At 43.2% G+C, this 19,393-nt stretch overlaps 1 protein-coding gene across 1 annotated transcript; it reads left to right on the top strand.

The window, feature by feature from the left end:
- Nucleotides 1-1,165: 1,165 nt before the first annotated feature.
- On the top strand, nt 1,166-14,614 carry LOC132782790 (nodal homolog 2-A-like). Its single transcript, XM_060787718.2, has 3 exons — nt 1,166-1,589; nt 5,517-6,331; nt 14,352-14,614. The coding sequence occupies exons 1-3, from the start codon at nt 1,391-1,393 to the stop codon at nt 14,502-14,504; spliced, it is 1,167 nt and encodes a 388-aa protein (XP_060643701.2). The 5' UTR covers nt 1,166-1,390; the 3' UTR covers nt 14,505-14,614.
- Nucleotides 14,615-19,393: the final 4,779 nt, after the last annotated feature.

Consider the following 19,393-nt stretch of genomic DNA (forward strand, 5'->3'; position numbering starts at 1 on the left):
TAGAGGGAGCAGGGTGGTCCAAAGAGGAAGGGTGACAGCTCATTGACATCAAAGGCTGGCCAGATTCCTGGGCCTGAAGGTATATAAAGGTGCCTTCGGAGGGGGGAAGAGGCAGGAGACCTTTGAGAGGAGGAGGCTGGGAGGCTGCTGCTGCTACTGCTTCTGAGGAAAGAAGGGAGAGAGAGAGAAGAAGGAAAGAAAGAAAGAAAGAAATAAAGAAGGGTGAGAGGAAGGAAGGAAGGAAAGAAAGAAATAAAGGAGGGAGAAAGGAAGGAAAAAAGGAAGGTAGGTAGAGAGGAAGGACGGAAGAAAGGGAGGGAGGAAGCGAGAGAGGAAGGAAATAAGGGAAGAAGGGAGGGAGGAATTAAGGAAGAGAGGAAGGAAAGAAGGAAAAAAGAAAGAAGGGAGGGAGGAAGGAAATAAGGAAGGGAGGGAGGAAAGGAAGAAGGAAGGAAGGGGAAAAGGAAGGAAATAAGAAAGGGGGGAAGGAAAGAAGGAAGGAAGGGAGTGAGGAAAAAAGGAAGGAAGGAAGGAAGGAAGGAAGGAAGGAAGGAAGGAAGGAAGGAAGGAGGGGAAAAAAGAAAGAAAGAAAGAAAGAAAGGAGGAAAGAAGGAAGGTAGGTAGAGAGGAAGGAAGGAAATAAGGAAGGGAGGAAGGAAAGAAGGAAAGAAGGAAAGAAGGGAGGGAGGGAGGGAGGAAAGAAAGGAGGAAGGAAGGGAGAAAGGAAGGAAGGGGAGAAGGAAGGAAGGGGAGAAGGAAGAAAGGAAGGAAGGAAAGAAAGAAAGGAGGGAGGAAGGAAGGAAATAAGGAAGGAAGAAAGGGAGGAAAGAAGGAAAGAAAGAAAGAAGGAAATTAGGAAGGGAGGGAGGGAGGAACGAAAGAAAGAAGGAAGGGAGGTAGGGAGAGAGGAAAGGAGGAAAAAAAACAATATTGAGATCACGACAGGAAAACTAAAAGAGAGTTTTGAGAGCTCGCAAAAAGACGCAGAGGAAGAACCGAATCATTCATATTTAGAAGAAAGAGGGGAAGGAAGGAAGGAGAGAAAGAAAAGATTTGAAGAGGAAGAGAGAGAGAGAGCAAAGAGGCAAAGAATAGGCTACGGAGAGAAGAAGGGAGGGAAGAAGTAAAAGCACATTGAGAAGCTGAAAAGAGAGGGAGGGAGGGAGAGAGATGCGGAGAGGACTTGAAGGCTCTTAGAGGAGAAGAAAAGTTTTGGACCAGAGGGAAAGGACAGAGGATTAAAGGAAGGAGAAAAAGGGAAGAGCAGAGGACGGAGAGGGCTAAATAGAAGGGAAAGGAAGACAGTTGAGAAGAGGGTGAAAGAGGAAGGCGTGAAGGCGCAGAGAAGAGGAGAGGCAGAGACAGTTTGGGGAGAGGAAGAAGGAGAAGGATGCTCCTTGCTGCTGGCCGGTGTCTGCTCCTCTGGGGCTCCCTGGTGCCGCTCCTGGTCCCCGCCGCCACCCTCCGCGCCCCGGGCTACATGATGCAGCTCTACCGGTCCCTGTCGGGGGGTCAGCCCTGGGCCTTGCCCGCCGCCGAAGCCTCCGCCTGGAAGGAGTCCCACGCCGTCCTCAGCCTGGCAGCCAAAGGTAAGACTCCTCTTTTCTCCCCCTCTCTCTCCCTCGACCCCATGTAGAGAGACACCTGGAATATTGTGTCCAATTCTGGGCACCACAATTCAAGAGAGATATTGACAAGCTGGAATGTGTCCAGAGGAGGGCGACTAAAATGATCAAGGGTCTGGAGAACAAGCCCTATGAGGAGCGGCTTAAGGAGCTGGGCAAGTTTAGCCTGAAGAGGAGAAGGCTGAGAGGAGATATGATAGCCATGTGTAAATATGAGAGAGGAAGCCACAGGGAGGAGGGAGCAAGCTTGTTTTCTGCTTCCTTGGAGACTAGGATGCGGAACAATGGCTTCAAACTACAAGAGAGGAGATTCCATCTGAACATGAGGAAGAACTTCCTGACTGTGAGAGCCGTTCAGCAGTGGAACTCTCTGCCCCGGAGTGTGGTGGAGGCTCCTTCTTTGGAAGCTTTGAAACAGAGGCTGGATGGCCATCTCTCAGGGGTGCTTTGAATGCAATATTCCTGCTTCTTGGCGGAATGGGGTTGGACTGGATGATGGCCCATGAGGTCTCTTCCAACTCTTTGATTCTATGATTCTATGCTTCAGCCCCCCCCCCCCCCCCGAAATTTTCATGGTGGTTCACGAAAAGGCCTTACTGGTGCGTTATTTAAACTGTTAAGTTTATTCATATCATGATCTGATCACCATAATCAATATATCCCATATGCATAGGGGTATTGGGGTAATGATACAAAAGGTTTGCTAGGCTAGTGACCATCACTCATAAAACACTGAAAAACACAACAGAAGAGACTTAAAAAGCCAAAAAATAAAAATTACATTACAACACATATGCAAAACCAATTATACACATATACACAAATATATGCACACACTTATATACCCGCACAAAACACATATACATAGACTGGGCCACAGCAATGCATGGCAGCGATGGCTAGTAGTAGTAGTAGTAGTAGTAGTAATAATAATAATAATAATATAAATAACATTACTATTATTATTATTATCATAATTATACTGACACAAAAACACAGTATGACACAGCAAATGATGAAATACAGCATACTGTGTCATACTGTGCTTTTGTGTCAGTATGATGATGATGATGATAATAATAATGATGTTATTTATTTCCCACCACCATCACCACCATCTGCCGTGCCTTGACTTAATCATAGAATCATAGAGTTGGAAGAGACCACATGGGCCATCTAGTCCAAACCCCTGCCAAGCAGGAATAGCACAATCAAAGCACCCCTGACAGATGGCCATCCAGCCTCTGTTTAAAAGCCTCCAAAGAAGGAGCCTGCACTACATATTGGGGCAGAGAGTTCCACTGCTGAACAGCTCTCACAAGTTCTTTCTCAAGTTCAGGTGGAATCTCCTTCCTTTCCTGTAGTTTGAAGCCATTGTTCCGCGTCCTAGTCCCCAGGGTACCGGAAAACAAGCTCCCTCCTCCCTCCTCCCTATGTCTTCCCCTCATATATTTATCCATGGTCCTCACCATGTCTCCTCTCAGCCTTCTCTTCTTCAGGCTAAACATGCCCAGCTCTTTAAGCCACTCCTCATAGGGCTTGTTCTCCCTTGATAATTTTAGTCTGCCTCCTCTGGACACATTCCAGTTTGTCAACATCTCCCTTCAATTGCAATGTCCAGAACTGGACACACCGAGATCCCAGGTGTGTTCTGACCAAGGCAGAATAGAGCATGGGGAGCATGACTTTCCTGGATCTAGACACTAGATTCCTATTGATGCAGGCCAAAATCCCATTGGGTTTTTTTAGCAGCTGCATGACATTCAGTTATGAAAGAGAGGCAGGTGCCACCTCTGCATTGAGCCTTTTTTTGGGGGGGGGGTGCCCTCCTTGACCTTTAGTACTTTCCTAGCTTGTCTTCCCCCCCCCCCTTTGCTTTCCCCCAATTCCCCGTGGTCCCCAAGTGAAGAAACCCAGGTCTCTTTCTAGGAAGATGTGGATTGCATCTCCCTGGAGCAGAGAGCGGCGGCAAGGGAGGAAGGGAAGGGACGGGGGCTCCTGGGCAGATGTTTGTCTGAAGCTATAATCCACAAAAGAAGGGACCCAGGGAAGGGAAATAGGCCGCATCACAGAGCAAGGAAACCTGTAGCTACCCCAAAAGGGGCTCTTAAAAATACAAGCCTAGGTAATAGGAATACAGTGTCTATTAGGTCAAGGGGACAGGATCACAATTAAAAATGACCTTAATAATGATGATGATGATGATAATAATAATTTTATTTATTATTTTTATATTATTATTATTATTATTATTATTATTATTATTATTTAAAATGACCTTAATGGTTTAGAGAAGTGTTTCTCAACCTGGGGGTCGGGGACCCCTGCGGGGTCATCAAAGACCATCAGAAAACAAAGTATTTTCTGTTAGTCAAGGGAGTTCTATGTGGGAAATCTGGCCCAGTTCTATCATTGGTAGTGTTGAGACTGCTCTTTGATTGTAGATGAACTATAAATCCCAGGGACTACAACTCCCAAATGTCACAGTCTATTTCCCCCAAACTCCACCAGTGTTTATATTTGGGCAGATTGAGTATTCGTGCCAAGTTTGGCCCAGATGCATTATTGTTTGAGTCCACAATGGCATCCTTTCACATATTTATACATAGCTCTCATGTCTGCTGTTAGCCCCAGCTTCTGCCAACCTAGCAGTTCAAAAACATGCAAATGTGAGTAGATCAATAGCTACCACTTCTGCAGGAAGGTAATGGCACTCCATGCAATCATGCTGGCCACATGACCTTGGAGGTGTCTACAGACAACGCCGGCTCTTTGGCTTAGAAATGGAGATGAGCACCAACTCCCAGATTTATTTATTTATTATTTATTTCTTTAAAAGTTTTGTATACCGACCTTCTCACCTCTCTTGATGGACTCAGACCGGTTTCCAACCATAAAATCACATACAGTCAGTAAAACAACATAATTCATATTACAGTAAAACATTAAAAAAGCAATTACAATCAATAGCTATAATGGTCAGTCGTCACACAAAAATCGTTGCTCATCATCCTCCATCCATATATCAGGGTGTTGGCTCACTCGTCGAATGCCTGTCTCCATAACCAAGTCTTCACCTGTTTCCTGAATGTCAGGATAGAAGGGGCGGTTCTGATCTCCAGTGGGAGAGAGTTCCAAAGTCGAGGGGCCACCACCGAGAAGACCCTGTCCCTCGTCCCCACCAGACGCGCTTGCGAGGCCGGTGGGACCGAGAGCAGGGCCTCTCCAGACGATCTTAACGATTTGGACATGACTGGACTTAATGTCAGGAGAATCATAGAATCATAGAGCTGGAAGAGACCTCATGGGCCATCCAGTCCAACCCCCTGCCAAGAAGCAGGAAAATTGCATTCAAAGCACTCCTGACAGATGGCCATCCAGCCTCTGTTTAAAAGCTTCCAAAGAAGGAGCCTCTACCACACACCGGGGCAGAGAGTTCCACTGCTGAACAGCTCTCACAGTCAGGAAGTTCTTCCTAATGTTCAGATGGAAAACCTCTACTCACTCATGTCTTCTCTCAACCTTCTCTTCTGCAGGCTAAACATATCCAATTCTTTAGCACGCTCCTCATAGGGATTTATGGTCTCCAGACCTTTGATCATTTTAGTTGCTCTCCTCTGGACACCTTCCAGCTTGTCAATATCTCTTTTGAACTATGGTGCTCAGGCAAAGAGGTCTAACCAAAGCAGAACAGCTTTTAGCATTGTGTCCGTGGCTCTTTCTTTGTTTCTCCCTTTCTGTCTGTCTTTTCATCCTTTCTTTCTACTTTCTTCTTTCTTTCCTTTTCTTCCTTATTTTTTTCCATCCCTGTGCATTGTGTATCTTTGTTCACTGAGTGATTGCTTCCTCTTCTCTATTGCCATTTATTCCCTTATTCTGCTTTCCCCCCAGATTCCTTTCAGCTTGGGAACCACTGGGTCTTCTTTTTTGACATGACCTCCATTTCCAGCAGCTCTGATGTGAGGCTGGCTGAGCTCCGGGTCCACTTGCTGTCCTTCTCCCAGGCCAACGATGTCACTGTCAGCATTTACCACAGCCACGACCACTTGTGTCACAGGAACTGGACCTGTAAGGACAAACTCTTCCTTGGTTCTTTCACCAGCAGTCCCTCCACCAGCCATTCCTCCTGGAAAGTCTTCAACGTCACCAACTTGCTCCGCTTCTGGCTCCATCAAGGAATGCCATCAGGGAAGGACACTCTAGAAGTTCTGGAGCAGGAACGGATGGAGGGGAACCTCACTGAGTGCAATGGTGGAAGTGGAGACAGTGACAACATCTGTGGCCGGAATGACTCTAGAACGCCACAGCAGATATTGACTCACAATGTGATGGACAGAGTCCTCCTTGTTGTCTTCTCCAAAGATAAGGAGCTGGCGGAGCCTTCCCAGGCCCCGAGCCTCATCAGGACGGTGGAAATGTCCAAGCACGTCATGTCGGACAACTCTTCCAAGGAAGCTGGAGGTCGCCGTCACCGGCGGAACAGGAACCATTGGCAAAGGATTAAGGAGAGCAACACCCAGGTGTCCAGTTCTGGGGAGGAAAGTCGGCCGCTCTGCAAAAGGGTTGATATGATGGTGGACTTTGAGAAGACTGGCTTTGGAAAATGGATCCTGCACCCCAAGAAGTACAATGCATACCGGTGTGAAGGGGAATGCCCGACGCCCGTAGATGAGACTTTTAAGCCAACAAATCATGCATATATGCAGGTACGTTTATATACATTTATATATATAGTTTTATATAGCCCCCCCCCCCCCGGTAGCACAGTGGGCAACCAGTCAATTATATTACATTTCTAACAGAACAAAGCAAACAAACAGACAAATACAAAATTTGTGAGTTTGGTAGTTGATTAAATGTCCTTTGACAAGTATCTGGCTACTTGGAGTGCCTCTGGTGTTGCCACAAGAAGGTCCTCTCTTGTGCATGTGGCAGGGCTCAGGTTGCATTGCAGCAGGTGGTCAGTGGTTTGCTCCTCTCCACACTCGCATGTCGAGGATTCCACTTTGTAGCCCCATTTCTGAAGGTTGGCTCTGCATCTTGTGGTGCAGTCTGTTCAGTGCCTTCCAAGTTGCCCAGTATTCTGTGTGCCCAGGGGGGAGTCTCTCATTTGGTATCAGCCATTGGTTGAGGTTCTGGGTTTGAGCCTGCCATTTTGGACTCTCGCTTGCTGGGGTGTTCCAGCGAGTGTCTCTGTAGATCTTAGAAAACTATGTCTAGATTTAAGTCGTTGACATGCTGGCTGTTACCCAAACAGGGGATGAGCTGGAGATGTCTCTGCCTTGGTCCTTTCACTATTGGCTGCTAGGCCTGGGCGGTTTCGTTTTGTTAATTCGTAATTCGTTAATAATTCGTTAATTTTTCCAATTACAAAACGATAACGAACCATTCTGGAGCAATCATTAAAAAAAACGAATTTTTAAACACGTTTTGTAAATGCTTCGTATTTCGTTATTGTATTCGTTTCGTTATTGTTCAGAGGTCGTTTCGTTATTATTTCCGCATGTCTGGGCCAGTTTTATGGTTTAATTAGTGAAAAAAAATTATAATATCACACCAACAGTCAAGAACAGAGGGAGAGGGAAGCTTCAGAAGTTTTTGGAGGTTTTTTAGCGTATTTCGCGGTCGCGTCCGCCATTAACGAATCGATTCGTTATTGTTTCGGAAATCGATTCGTTATTTTTTTTACCATTTACGAAATTTCGTAAATATCGAACTTTTTAAAAGGAAAATTTTGTAATTATTTTAAATATCGAAACAAAAAAACCCCCCAAATACAAATCGATTTTAGAAACAAATTTTTGCGTTGTTACCCAGGCGTATTGGCTGCTACTTCCCGGTGGATGTCAGGTGGTGCAATACCGGCTAAACAGTGTAATTTCTCCAGTGGTGTAGGGCGTAGACAACCCGTGATAATGCGGCATGTCTCATTAAGAGCCACATCCGCTATTTTAGTGTGGTGAGATGTGTTCCACACTGGGCATGCATACTTAGCAGCAGAGTAGCACAGCGCAAGGGCAGATGTCTTCACTGTATCTGGTTGTGATCCCCAGGTTGTGCCAGTCAGCTTTCGTATGATATGGTTTCTAGCACCCACTTTTTGCTTGATATTCAGGCACTGCTTCTTGTAGGTAAGAGCACGGTCCAGAGTGGTTAAACCATTGAGCTGCTGAATGTGTTGACTGAAAGGTCATAGGTTCAAATCCGGGGAGCGGCGTGAGCTTCCGTCAGCCCCAGCTTCTGCCCACCTAGCAGTTCGAAAACATGCAAATGTGAGTAGATCAATAGGTGCCGCTCCGGGGGGAAGGTAAGGGCACTCCTTGCAGTCATGCTGGCCACATGACCTTGGAGATGTCTATGGACAATGCTGGCTCTTCGGCTTAGAAATGGAGGTGAGCACCAACCCCCAGAGTCGGACACGACTGGACTTAATGTCTGAGGAAAACCTTTACCTTTACCATCTAGTTTCATGCAAATTTTTAGTGTTTATATTGTTTATATTTATATTGTTTATACCCCGGAGTGTGGTGGAGGTTCCTAAAGAGAGGCTTTTAAACAAGGGCTGGATGGTCATCTGTCAGGGGTGCTTTGAATGCCATTTTCCTGCTTCTTGGCAGGGGGTTGGACTGGATGGCCCACAAGGTCTCTTCCAACTCTATGATTCTATATTGTTTTATGTAAATTGACATTGTTACATGTATTTTACTGTATTTTGTGTATTCACTTGCACTACGACGTGCTTTTGTAAGCTGTCATCTTGAGAGATGGTGGCGGGATATAAAGGTTGTTGTTGTTGTTATTATTATTATTTGTAACACAACAAGATGAGTACACAGCAGACAAGATCACTCTGCTGATTGTTGTTTTGGATCACACGTCGGACACTTCCCAAGTGTCCAGGACTGTGTGATGTATCGACGAATAATGCATGCAGATCCCAGTAAGGCAGCCTTCTGCAGCTGGCAGATGGAAATCTTGTCAGTGCCGATTGTGTTTAAGTGCAGGCCAAGGTCTTGAGGCACTGCACCCAATGTGCTGATCACCACTGGGACCACCTTGACTGGTTTGTGCCAGAGTCTTTGCTCAATATATTATTATTATAATATATTATTATAATATATTATAATTATAATATTATAATAACACTATATTATTATTATTATTATTATTATTATTATTATTATTATTATACGTGGGAGCTACATCCTTTTGGGGATATCTAATTAAGAGAGACAGAGGTCTGAAAAAGCATAGGTGAAATTGTCATTTACGCATAGCCACACAGATGCAATCAGAAAAGTATTTGCATGAAATCTGCATGCACTGTTTTAGAAGCACATCCACATCTCTTATTTTGCAAAAGCCTATTGTCAACTGACCGAAAAGTCAAGGGAGTCTTCCATCTTTTAGTTCAAAATCTGATTAGAAATAAATACTGTTATTTCAATAGAAATATTACATATTTCCTTTTGATGGGAAAGACGTGGACCAGGTGAGCTTTGTATCTCTTCAGTTTGCTGTCCACAGGTCTCACTATGCATGATTAGAATATCTCTATTATTAGGGCTGGGCTTTAGCACAGCTGGTAAATCACCAGCAATGATAAAATCTCCCAACCAAAAAGTTGCCAGTTCAAAGCCCTGGAGTTGACGTGAGCACCCGACTGTCGGCCCAGCTCACTGTTTACCTAAACCAGTGGTTCTCAACCTTCCTAATGCCGTGACCCCTGAATACAGTCCCTCATGTTGTGGTGACCCCCAACCATAACATTGTTTTTGTTGCTACTTCATAACAGTCATTTTACTACTGTTATAAATCATAATGTAAATATCAGATATGCAAGATGTATTTTCATTCACTGGACCAAACTGGGCACAAATACCCAATGCACCTACATGTAAATGCTAGTGGGGTTTGGGGAGGATTGATTTTCTAATTTGGGAGTTGTCGTTGCTGGAATTTATAGTTCACCTATAATCAAAGAGCATTCTGAACTCCACCAGTAATGGATTTGAACCTAATTTGCAACACAGAACTCCCATGGCCAACGGAAAACACTGGAAAGGTTTGGTGGGTATTGACCTTGAGTTTGGAAGTTGTAGTTCACCTATATCCAGAGAGCACTGTGAATTCACGCAATGGTGGATCTGGACCAAACTTGGCACAAATATTCAATGTGTGCCAATGTGAACACTGGTGGAGCCTGGGGAAAATAGACCTTGACTTTTGGGAGTTGTAGTTGCTAGGATTTATAGTTCATTACAATCAAAGAACATTCTGAACTCCACCAACGATAGAATTGGCTCAAACTTCCCACATGGAATCCCCATGACCATCAGAAAATACTGTGTTTTCTGGTGGTCTTTGGCGACCCCTCTGACACCCCTTCGCGACCCCCTCAGGGGTCCCGACCCCCAGGTTGAGAAACACTGACCTAAACAGTTCGAAAATAGCTTAGCTGTAAGTAGCAAAATTAGGTACCGCTAAAAAAAGTGGGGGAGATATTTTACAACACCATAAAAGAAAAATGCCCGGGTGACCAAAAGGAAGGAGGAAATCCTGATGGCTCTTTATCATAGAGGATGGAACGACAGCACCCCCGTCGCTGGATCCAAGCACAACCTCCAAGGTGCCAAAAACTAGGACGTCGACACAACATACCTCTTTTCTGTTCTGTCTGTCTCTGTCCTGTCCAATGTTTGCCGTGCATGTGTACATTGATCCGCCCTGAGTCCCAGTGGGGAGATAGGGCAGAATATAAATAAATATAAATATAAATAAGGTAATAATAATAATAATAATAATAATAATAATAATAATAATCTTTATTTATATCCCACCCCTCTCCAAAAGGACTCAAGGCAGCTTACAAAAAAATTGAATTATAACACATACATAAGCAAAAGCAAAAAGGACATCAGTCATAAGGAGGTTAAATTAACATGGTTACCCCAGTTTGATGCCACTTGACAATATCCTATGGAATCCTAGGATATTTACTTTGATGAGAAAATTAAAATTCTTTGTTAGAGAGCTCTAGTTCACTTTCTTGAACGATAGCACTTGAACTGTGTAACAGGGAATACTAAGGACCTTTGCAAACTCTTAACCTTAAGTTTGCAAAGGATGGAACCAGGGACGGCTCAATCATTATGCAAAGTAAGCATTCGCAGTATAGTTGATTTTGCCCAGGGGCGCTCTTGAGGCGCTCTTGGGGGAAAATATACCTTGACATATGCGAGTTGTAGTTACTGGGATATATAGTTCACCTACAATCAGAGAGCATTCTGAACTCCACCAATGATGGAATTGAACCAAATATGGCACACAGAACTCCCACGACGAACAGAAAATATATATCAGTGATTGGTTGGGGGGGGGGGGGGGCAAAATACTGTTTGCTTACCGTTGAAAATTACCTAGGGCCGCCTCTGGATGGAACCATGATAATTGGAATGCCGTTGTCTCTATCAGATCTGCTCTAACATCGTCACCCTAAATACAGGAAAGGGAGGAACTTTCAAAACTGGGCTTTGGTGCATATAATTATCATTTGTCAATATTCTTCATGGTCAAAGTGAGGTGGCCACTTCCAGCACCAGATTGTAAGTGTTATGAAAGGGCAATAAATCATGGATTGTTGACTCTACTATCTTGGTTTCTTTACTGCCAAAGATAAGCAAAGGCGTTGAAGGACTTTCTTGCTCATATACCAAAACAACCTGGTTGAGTTTAACATTATGTGCCTTGACTTGCTTCAGTTGGCAGAAACACTTTGGAGCAGCACTCCCTCTTCTTTAGTCTCCATGGCTGATGGTGGGATGGGAGTAAATAGGGAATGATGTGACTATGGGATTCTGGAAATTGCCTGCCACACCTCCAAGGTACACTATGTCAGGATGCAAATACTGACATAGTGTACCTTGGAAGTGTGGCAGACAATAATAATACGATACTTAATAACAACAACAACAACAACAAAGTATTATATTATTATTGTCTGCCAAACCTGACATAATGTACCTTGGAGGTGTGGCAGACAATAATAATACAATACTTAACAACAACAACAACAACAACAAAGCATTATTTTATTATTATCTGCCACACCTGACATAGTGTACCTTGGAGGTGTGGCAGACAATAATAATACAATATTTAATAATAATAATAATAATAACAACAACAACAACAACAACAACAAAGTATTATATTATTATTGTCTGCCACACCTGACATAGTGTACCTTGGAGGTGTGGCAAACAACAATAATACAATACTTAATAATAATAATAATAATAATAACAACAACAACAAAGTATTATATTATTATTGTCTGCCACACCTGACATAGTGTACCTTGGAGGTGTGGCAAACAACAATAATACAATACTTAATAATAATAATAATAATAACAACAACAACAAAGTATTATATTATTATTGTCTGCCACACCTGACATAGTGTACCTTGGAGGTGTGGCAAACAACAATAATACAATACTTAATAATAATAATAATAATAATAATAATAATAATAACAACAACAACAAAGTATTATATTATTATTGTCTGCCACACCTGACATAGTGTACCTTGGAGGTGTGGCAAACAACAATAATACAATACTTAATAATAATAATAATAATAACAACAACAACAAAGTATTATATTATTATTGTCTGCCACACCTGACATAGTGTACCTTGGAGGTGTGGCAAACAACAATAATACAATACTTAATAATAATAATAATAATAATAATAATAATAACAACAACAACAAAGTATTATATTATTATTGTCTGCCACACCTGACATAGTGTACCTTGGAGGTGTGGCAAACAACAATAATACAATACTTAATAATAATAATAACAACAACAACAACAACAAAGTATTATATTATTATTGTCTGCCACACCTGACATAGTGTACCTTGGAGGTGTGGCAAACAACAATAATACAATACTTAATAATAATAACAACAACAACAACAACAACAAAGTATTATATTATTATTGTCTGCCACACCTGATATAGTGTACCTTGGAGTTGTAGCAGACAATAATAATATAATACTTTATTATTATTGTTGTTGTTGTTGTTGTTGTTATTATTGGAATCATAGAGTTGGAAGAGACATCATGGGATATCCAGTCCAACTCCTTTCTGCCAAGAAGCAGGAAAATTGCATTCAAATCACCCCCGACAGATGGCCATCCAGCCTCTGTTTAAAAGCTTTCAAAGAAGGAGCCTCCACCACACTCTGAGGCAGAGGGTTCCACTGCTGAACAGCTCTCACAGTCAGGAAGTTCTTCCTCATGTTCAGATGGAATCTCCTTTCTTGTAGTTTGAAGCCATTGTTCCGTGCTTGCTCACATATGCTTGCTCACATATGTATCCATGGCTATCATGTCTCCTCTCAGCCTTCTCTTCTTCCTCTTCTTCCTCTTCTTCTTCTTCTTCTTCTTCTTCTTCTTCTTCTTCTTCTTCTTCTTCTTCTCATCACCATTACCATTACCATTACCATTACTATTACCATTATCATTATTAGAAACACAACAAGATGAGTCTACAGCAGACAAGATCACTCTGCTGGCTGTTGTATTGGATCACACGTCGGACACTTCCCAAGTGTCTAGAACTGTGTGATGTATCGGAGAATAATGCGTGCAGATCCCAGTAAGATGGTCATTTTGTCTCCATCAATTGTGTTTAAGTGCAGGCCAAGGTCTTTAGGCACTTCACCCACTGGGACCAGCTTGACTGGCCTGTGCCGGAGTCTTTGCAGTTCGATCTTTAAATCCTCATATTATGTCAGTTTTTTCCAGTTGTTTCTCTTCAATCCTGCGGTCACCTGGGATTGCAACATTGACAATCCACACAATCGTGAGGTCAGGAGAATTGTGCTCCAAAACACTGTCAGTCTGAATCTGGAAGTCCCAGAGGAGTTTGACATGTTCATTCTCTGTAACTTTTTCCAGCTTGTGATTCCACCACTTCTTCATCGCAGGCAGATGGTACTTGTGACACAAGTTCAAATGAATCCTCTGAGCAACAGTGTTATGCCTCTGCTTGTAGTCTGTCTGCGCGATCTTCTTGCAGCAGCTGAGGATGTGATCTATGGTTTCATCTGCTTCTTTGCAGAGTCTACATTTGGGATCCGTTGTCGACTTTTCAATTCTGGCTTTGATGGCATTGGTTCCAATGGCTTGTCAGAATCAGAATAATAATAATAATAATAATAATAATAATAATAATAATATTGTCATTATTATTCATTTAACCTTACCTAATATTGTTGAAGGCTTTCATGGGCAGAATCACTGGTTTGTTTTTTGTTTGTTTGCTTTCCGGGCTGTATGGCCATGTTCCAGAAGCATTCTCTCCTGAAGTTTCACCCACATCTATGGCAGCCATCCTCAGAGGTTGTGAGGTCACACAACCTCTGAGGATGCGTACCATAGATGCAGGCGAAACATCAGAGTGCTTCTGGAACATGGACAAACAACCCAGAAAACACACAGCAACGCAGTAACATAAAGCTTTACACTTCAATGTATTGTCGAAGGCTTTCATGGCTGGAATCACTGGGTTGTTGTAGGTTTTTTCAGGCTATATGGCCATGTTCTAGACGCATTCTCTCCTGATGTTTCACCTGCATCTATGGCAAGCATCCTCAGAGGTTGTGAGGTCTTTACACTTTCTTCTTTTTCTCTTCACAGAGCTTGCTGAAGTTGTACCATCCCAACCGCGTGCCTTGCCCAGCCTGTGTTCCAGTCAAACTAAGCCCACTATCCATGCTTTACTATGAGAAAGGTGGGGTGAAGGTCCGTCACCACGAGGACATGATCATCGACGAATGTGGCTGCCATTGACATTTATGGACTTGTTTGGCTGACGAGGGCAAACAACTCAATATTCTGTTTGTGATGGAGGCCAACCGCATCGTCCTTCAACATCCGCAGGCAGACTTCTTTCCAAGAGGTGGAGAGTAAGCTGTTTTTGTGTGTCCCTCCCCAAACAACAAACCCCAGAACTCTGCAGGAGGCAATATTTTAAGTGGATTTTTAATCTAGTGTGATGAGGACCTTGGTCACATAACAGAAGTTGGAGTAAAAGAGTGGGACACAACTTCTCGGACTTTGAGCTAACTAAAGTTGTGTTGAGGGACATTGGGAAACTTATGAGATTTTGAGCTTCTATCAAGAGGAGCTTCTCAAAAATGTGGTCTCTAGAGCTGGCCTTGGGTTTGAGGGACTTCTGTGTCATTGGAAGGACCACAAACATGTTGTATCACTGCCATATTAGCTTCTTTACAATGCAATCTTTGGAGAAGAGCCTTTCCAGCGTGGGAATCTGTTGTAAGTCCTGATTTAGTTCCCAATAAACATAGATTCAAGGTGGAGAAGGGAAACTTTGGGAAAGTAACTTTTAGACTACAGTTCCTAGAATCCTCCATCTGGTGTATCTTTTAGGATTCAAGGAGCGATAATTTGGGACTCCTTAAGAATCTCCCAGCCAATAGTTACTGGTCGCCGAAAGGCTGAGAAAGTCAGCATACAAATACAGTAAATAAATAAAATAAATACTGCCAGTGGTCCATCTGGACTGGGAATTCTGGTGACTCCAGTCCAAAACATTGAACTTTCCAGGCTGCAAGGGATTGTGTCCTACATCTTGTTAGTGAGTTTTTGAAGCACACACCAATTTCTTGTTTTAATGTACGTATATATTGAATGATATAATGATCTAAATGCAATTACAGCTCAGCTCCAGTAGGCCTATTGACTTAATGAGAAGATAGGAAGTCAGCATTTCTGTAAATGTCACTGATTTGTTGGATCTACTTGTAAATGTAACATCTGGATTTAGGGAAATGTGTTCATGTCATTCCAAGCAGCCAGAGTGGCATTTCTGACAAATCTATATATATATAATAAAAGTAATTTTTTGTATGTATGTGTGTATTTATGTATGTATGTGGCAGCTTTCTGATTGGCTGCCGCTTTCACAGGCCAGTGTGACCTGCACGAGCGAAGGACCTGGACCAAACTTGACACACATAACCCCCAAGATCCACTTTACATCCTGGTGCGGTTTGGGGGAGGTGGACCACAGATTATGGGATTTGTAGTACTTCCCCCACTTCTTGAGGGAACGGCGACCCTCATCCAATGACTGATAAAGACCAAACTTGACACACAACTCCCATGACCTACTCTACATCCTGGTGCAGTTTGAAGGAGGACAGACCATAGATTATCGGATTTGTAGTACTTCCCCCACTCCTTGAGAGAACTGCGACCCTCATCCAACGACTGATAAAGACCAAACTTGGCACACAGCCCCCATGACCCACACTACATCCAGGTGCAGTTTGAAGGAGGACAGACCATGGATTATGGGACTTGCAGTACCTTCACTCACATCCTGAGAGCACTGCGAATCCCATCCAATGACCGATAAAGACCAAACCTGGCACATAGAGCCCCCATGGCCCACTCTACATTCTGCTGCAGTTTGGAGGAGGGAGGACCATGGATGATGGGACTTTCAGTACTTTCACTCACTTCCTGAGACCACTGCGACCCTAATCCAATGACCGATAAAGACCAAACTTGGCACACAGAGCCCCCGTGACCGACTCTATATTCTGCTGCAGTTTGGAGGAGGGAGGACCATGGATGATGGGACTTTCAGTACCTTCACTCACTTCCTGAGACCACTGCGACCCTAATCCAATGACCGATAAAGACCAAACTTGGCACACAGAGCCCTCGTGACCTACTCCGCATTCTGCTGCAGTTTGGAGGAGGGTGGACCATGGATGATGGGACTTGCTGTACTTTCAGTCACTTTCTGAGACCACTGCAATCCACATCAATGACGGATCAAGAGCAAAGTTGGCACACAGAGCCCCCATGACCCACTCGACGTCTGGGTGGGGTTTGTGGGCCAATGAATCATGGATGATGGGACTTGCAGTAACTTCACTCACTTCTGAAGACCATTGGGACCCACACCTAATACTGATCAAGACCTAACTTGGCACCCTGAGTCCCCATGAACCATTCTACATTTTGGTGCAGTTTGGAAGAGGATGGACCATGAAGCTATACTTCACCTGCACCCACTTAACCCAGCCAACATTGGATCTAGACCAGTGGTTCTCAACCTGTGGGTTCCTAGATGTTTTGGCCTACAACCTCCAGCAATCCCAGTCAGTTTATCAGCTGTTAGGATGTCTGGGAGTTGAAGGCCAAAACATCTGGGGACCCACAGGTTGAGAAGCACTGATCTAGACTAAACTTGGAGCACAGACAAACACTGCCTTTCTCAAATAACCCAGGCAGTGCCGTGTCCCCAAGCCAGTGTGTAATACAAATGAACTTGAATTATCTATCATCAACATTGCTGTTGAAAAATTTGAAAAGCTGGTGATAGTTCTTCCTGGAGGCTTAATCCTTTATTAGGAATCTATGGGTAAAGGTGCTCCGAAACATTTTTGGCATCATTTTGCTTCCTTTTAAACTGCTTATAAGGTTTTGAGAGTAGGAATCTCCACCACTATTTTGCTATTTTGAAAAATACTCTCTTTTGGATTACAATCCCCAAAACATTCCAGTGGTCACTTCAATAAGTCACTTTTCCAAGTTCTGAATAAAATCCCTTCATGTTTATTCATGCCTTTTGGCAATGCCGAAACTGCCCTCAAGGAAGAAAAGACGCTAAGCGCCTGTCAATGATGCGCCAGATTGGGTGAACATTCCTTTCTTTAGCAGGAGGTCCAAAATCCCCCCCCCCAACTGCATTTGAAAGCAGGTGTGTATTTTGGCTTTGCGTGAGTTAGTAGCCTCCGTAGCTTAGCACATCTTCCTTTCGAGTGAGAGTGATGTCACTTGAACACATTGAAATGCAAAATGTCTCTCTGGTCCAAAGCATCAGCACATCATCCTTGTCCCTAAAGGCGAAAGTTACTTACTTGTTGAAGGCTTTCATGGTAGGAATCACTGGGTTGTTGTAGTTTTTTTCGGGCTATATGGCCATGTTCTAAAGACATTCTCTCCTGACGTTTTGCCTGCATCTATGGCAATCATACTCAGAGGTAGTGAGGTCCTCTGAGGATGCTTGCCATAGATGCAGGTGAAACGTCAGAAGAAAATGCCTTTAGAACATGGCCATATAGCCTGAAAAAACCTTCAACAACCTGGTTACTTACTTACTTAGATGATCCCTCGTTGTCTGAGTAGGATTGTCTTCTAAGATTGGTGTCTTAGTGGTGGGTCCGTAGGTGACTGTGGAGCCCTATTCTCAACCTGCATGTTCTCCCGCAGTGAGGGCGTTGGTTTCCAGGTGGAAGGCGGTCCCGGTCAGGGTTGGCTTGACATGTCTTTCTCTTGGCACGTTTCAGTCTTTCGTGCCTCTTCAAATTCTACAGCACTGCTGGTCACAGCTGACCTCCAACTGGAGCGCTCAAGGGCCAGGGCTTCCCAGTTCTCGGTGTCTATGCCAGAGTTTTTAAGGCTAGCTTTGAGCCTATCTTTAAATCTCTTTTCCTTCCCACCAATATTCCATTTTCCATTCTTGAGTTCGGAGTAGATCAACTGATTTGGGAGACGGTGGTCGGGCATCCGGACAACGTGGCTGGTCCAGGACCATCACCTCAATGCTGGTGGTCTTTGCTTCTTCCAGCACGCTGACATTTGTCTGCTTGTCTTCCCAAGAGATTTGCAGGATTTTTTTGAGGCAATGTTGATGGAATCGTTCCAGGAGTTGCAAGAGATATCTGTAGATAGTCCACATTTCTCAGGCATATAGCAGGGTTGGGATTTTTTTTTTTTTTTTTTATAAATGATATTTATTGGTTTTAAATTTTACATACATATAAAGTAGACAATGATACAAATGTGGCTGCAGACACAACATATATGACAAACATAACAATGAGACAATCGTTACCCTGGGATCCCCCCCCCCTGCTAAAACCGACTTCCCCTCCCCAATCATTCGCAATATTCGATTTTTCCTGTTAGAGATATAATATCGGTTCTTCTCTCCTCCTTTCCTAAAGGTTTTTTACATTCTTTTCTAACCAATAGACCAATGGCTACTATACTGTCGTACTATACATACTATACATTTATTACTTATTACTTATTAAGTTAATCTTTTTTTTTTTTTTTTCCTACTATTCAGCACGTATTACATTCATTATATTACAATTTCCCCTTAGCAACTTTGCATTAACTTTGGGTTTTTCCACCTTTATGGTCTTAATTTGGGTCCGTGTGTACCCACATTTCATTATCAATATAATTTTTGAGCAGGCTCCAGTCTGTCCTCACAGTTCCTTTTCCGGAGTTGTGCCGCAGCCAGAAAGTCAACTCATCCATCTCCTGGATATCTGCTAACTTCCCTAGCCATTGCACTTTTGTTGGTATCAGGTCTTGTTTCCACAGTTTGGCGTATGTCATTCTGGCGGCTGTTGAGAAAAAAATAAATAATTTTTCCATATTGTTATTTGGGAACAGTTTTTTGTCAAACATTCCTAGTAGATATATTTCAGGAAGCATGGGGATATTTAGTGATAAGATCTTTCTGCACTCTTCATGTATGGACCTCCAATATTCCTTTGCTTTTGGGCATAGCCACCATAGATGGTAAAAGGAGCCTTCCCTCGTTTTGCATTTCCAGCATCTATTATCAGTGTTCTTATACATTTTGGCTATCTTTTGGGGTGAGGCAATGTTGATGGAATCGTTCC

Source organism: Anolis sagrei, chromosome 7 (assembly GCF_037176765.1).
Source record: "Anolis sagrei isolate rAnoSag1 chromosome 7, rAnoSag1.mat, whole genome shotgun sequence".
Classification (NCBI taxonomy): domain Eukaryota; kingdom Metazoa; phylum Chordata; class Lepidosauria; order Squamata; family Dactyloidae; genus Anolis; species Anolis sagrei.

Excerpts from the sequence above, each read along its gene's own strand:
- LOC132782790 (XM_060787718.2), top strand. The coding sequence starts at position 1,391 with ATGCTCCTTGCTGCTGGCCGGTGTCTGCTCCTCTGGGGCTCCCTGGTG. Across the intron at positions 1,590-5,516 it reads CCTCAGCCTGGCAGCCAAAG|ATTCCTTTCAGCTTGGGAAC; the intron begins GTAAGACTCCTC and ends CTTTCCCCCCAG. Across the intron at positions 6,332-14,351 it reads CAAATCATGCATATATGCAG|AGCTTGCTGAAGTTGTACCA; the intron begins GTACGTTTATAT and ends TTCTCTTCACAG.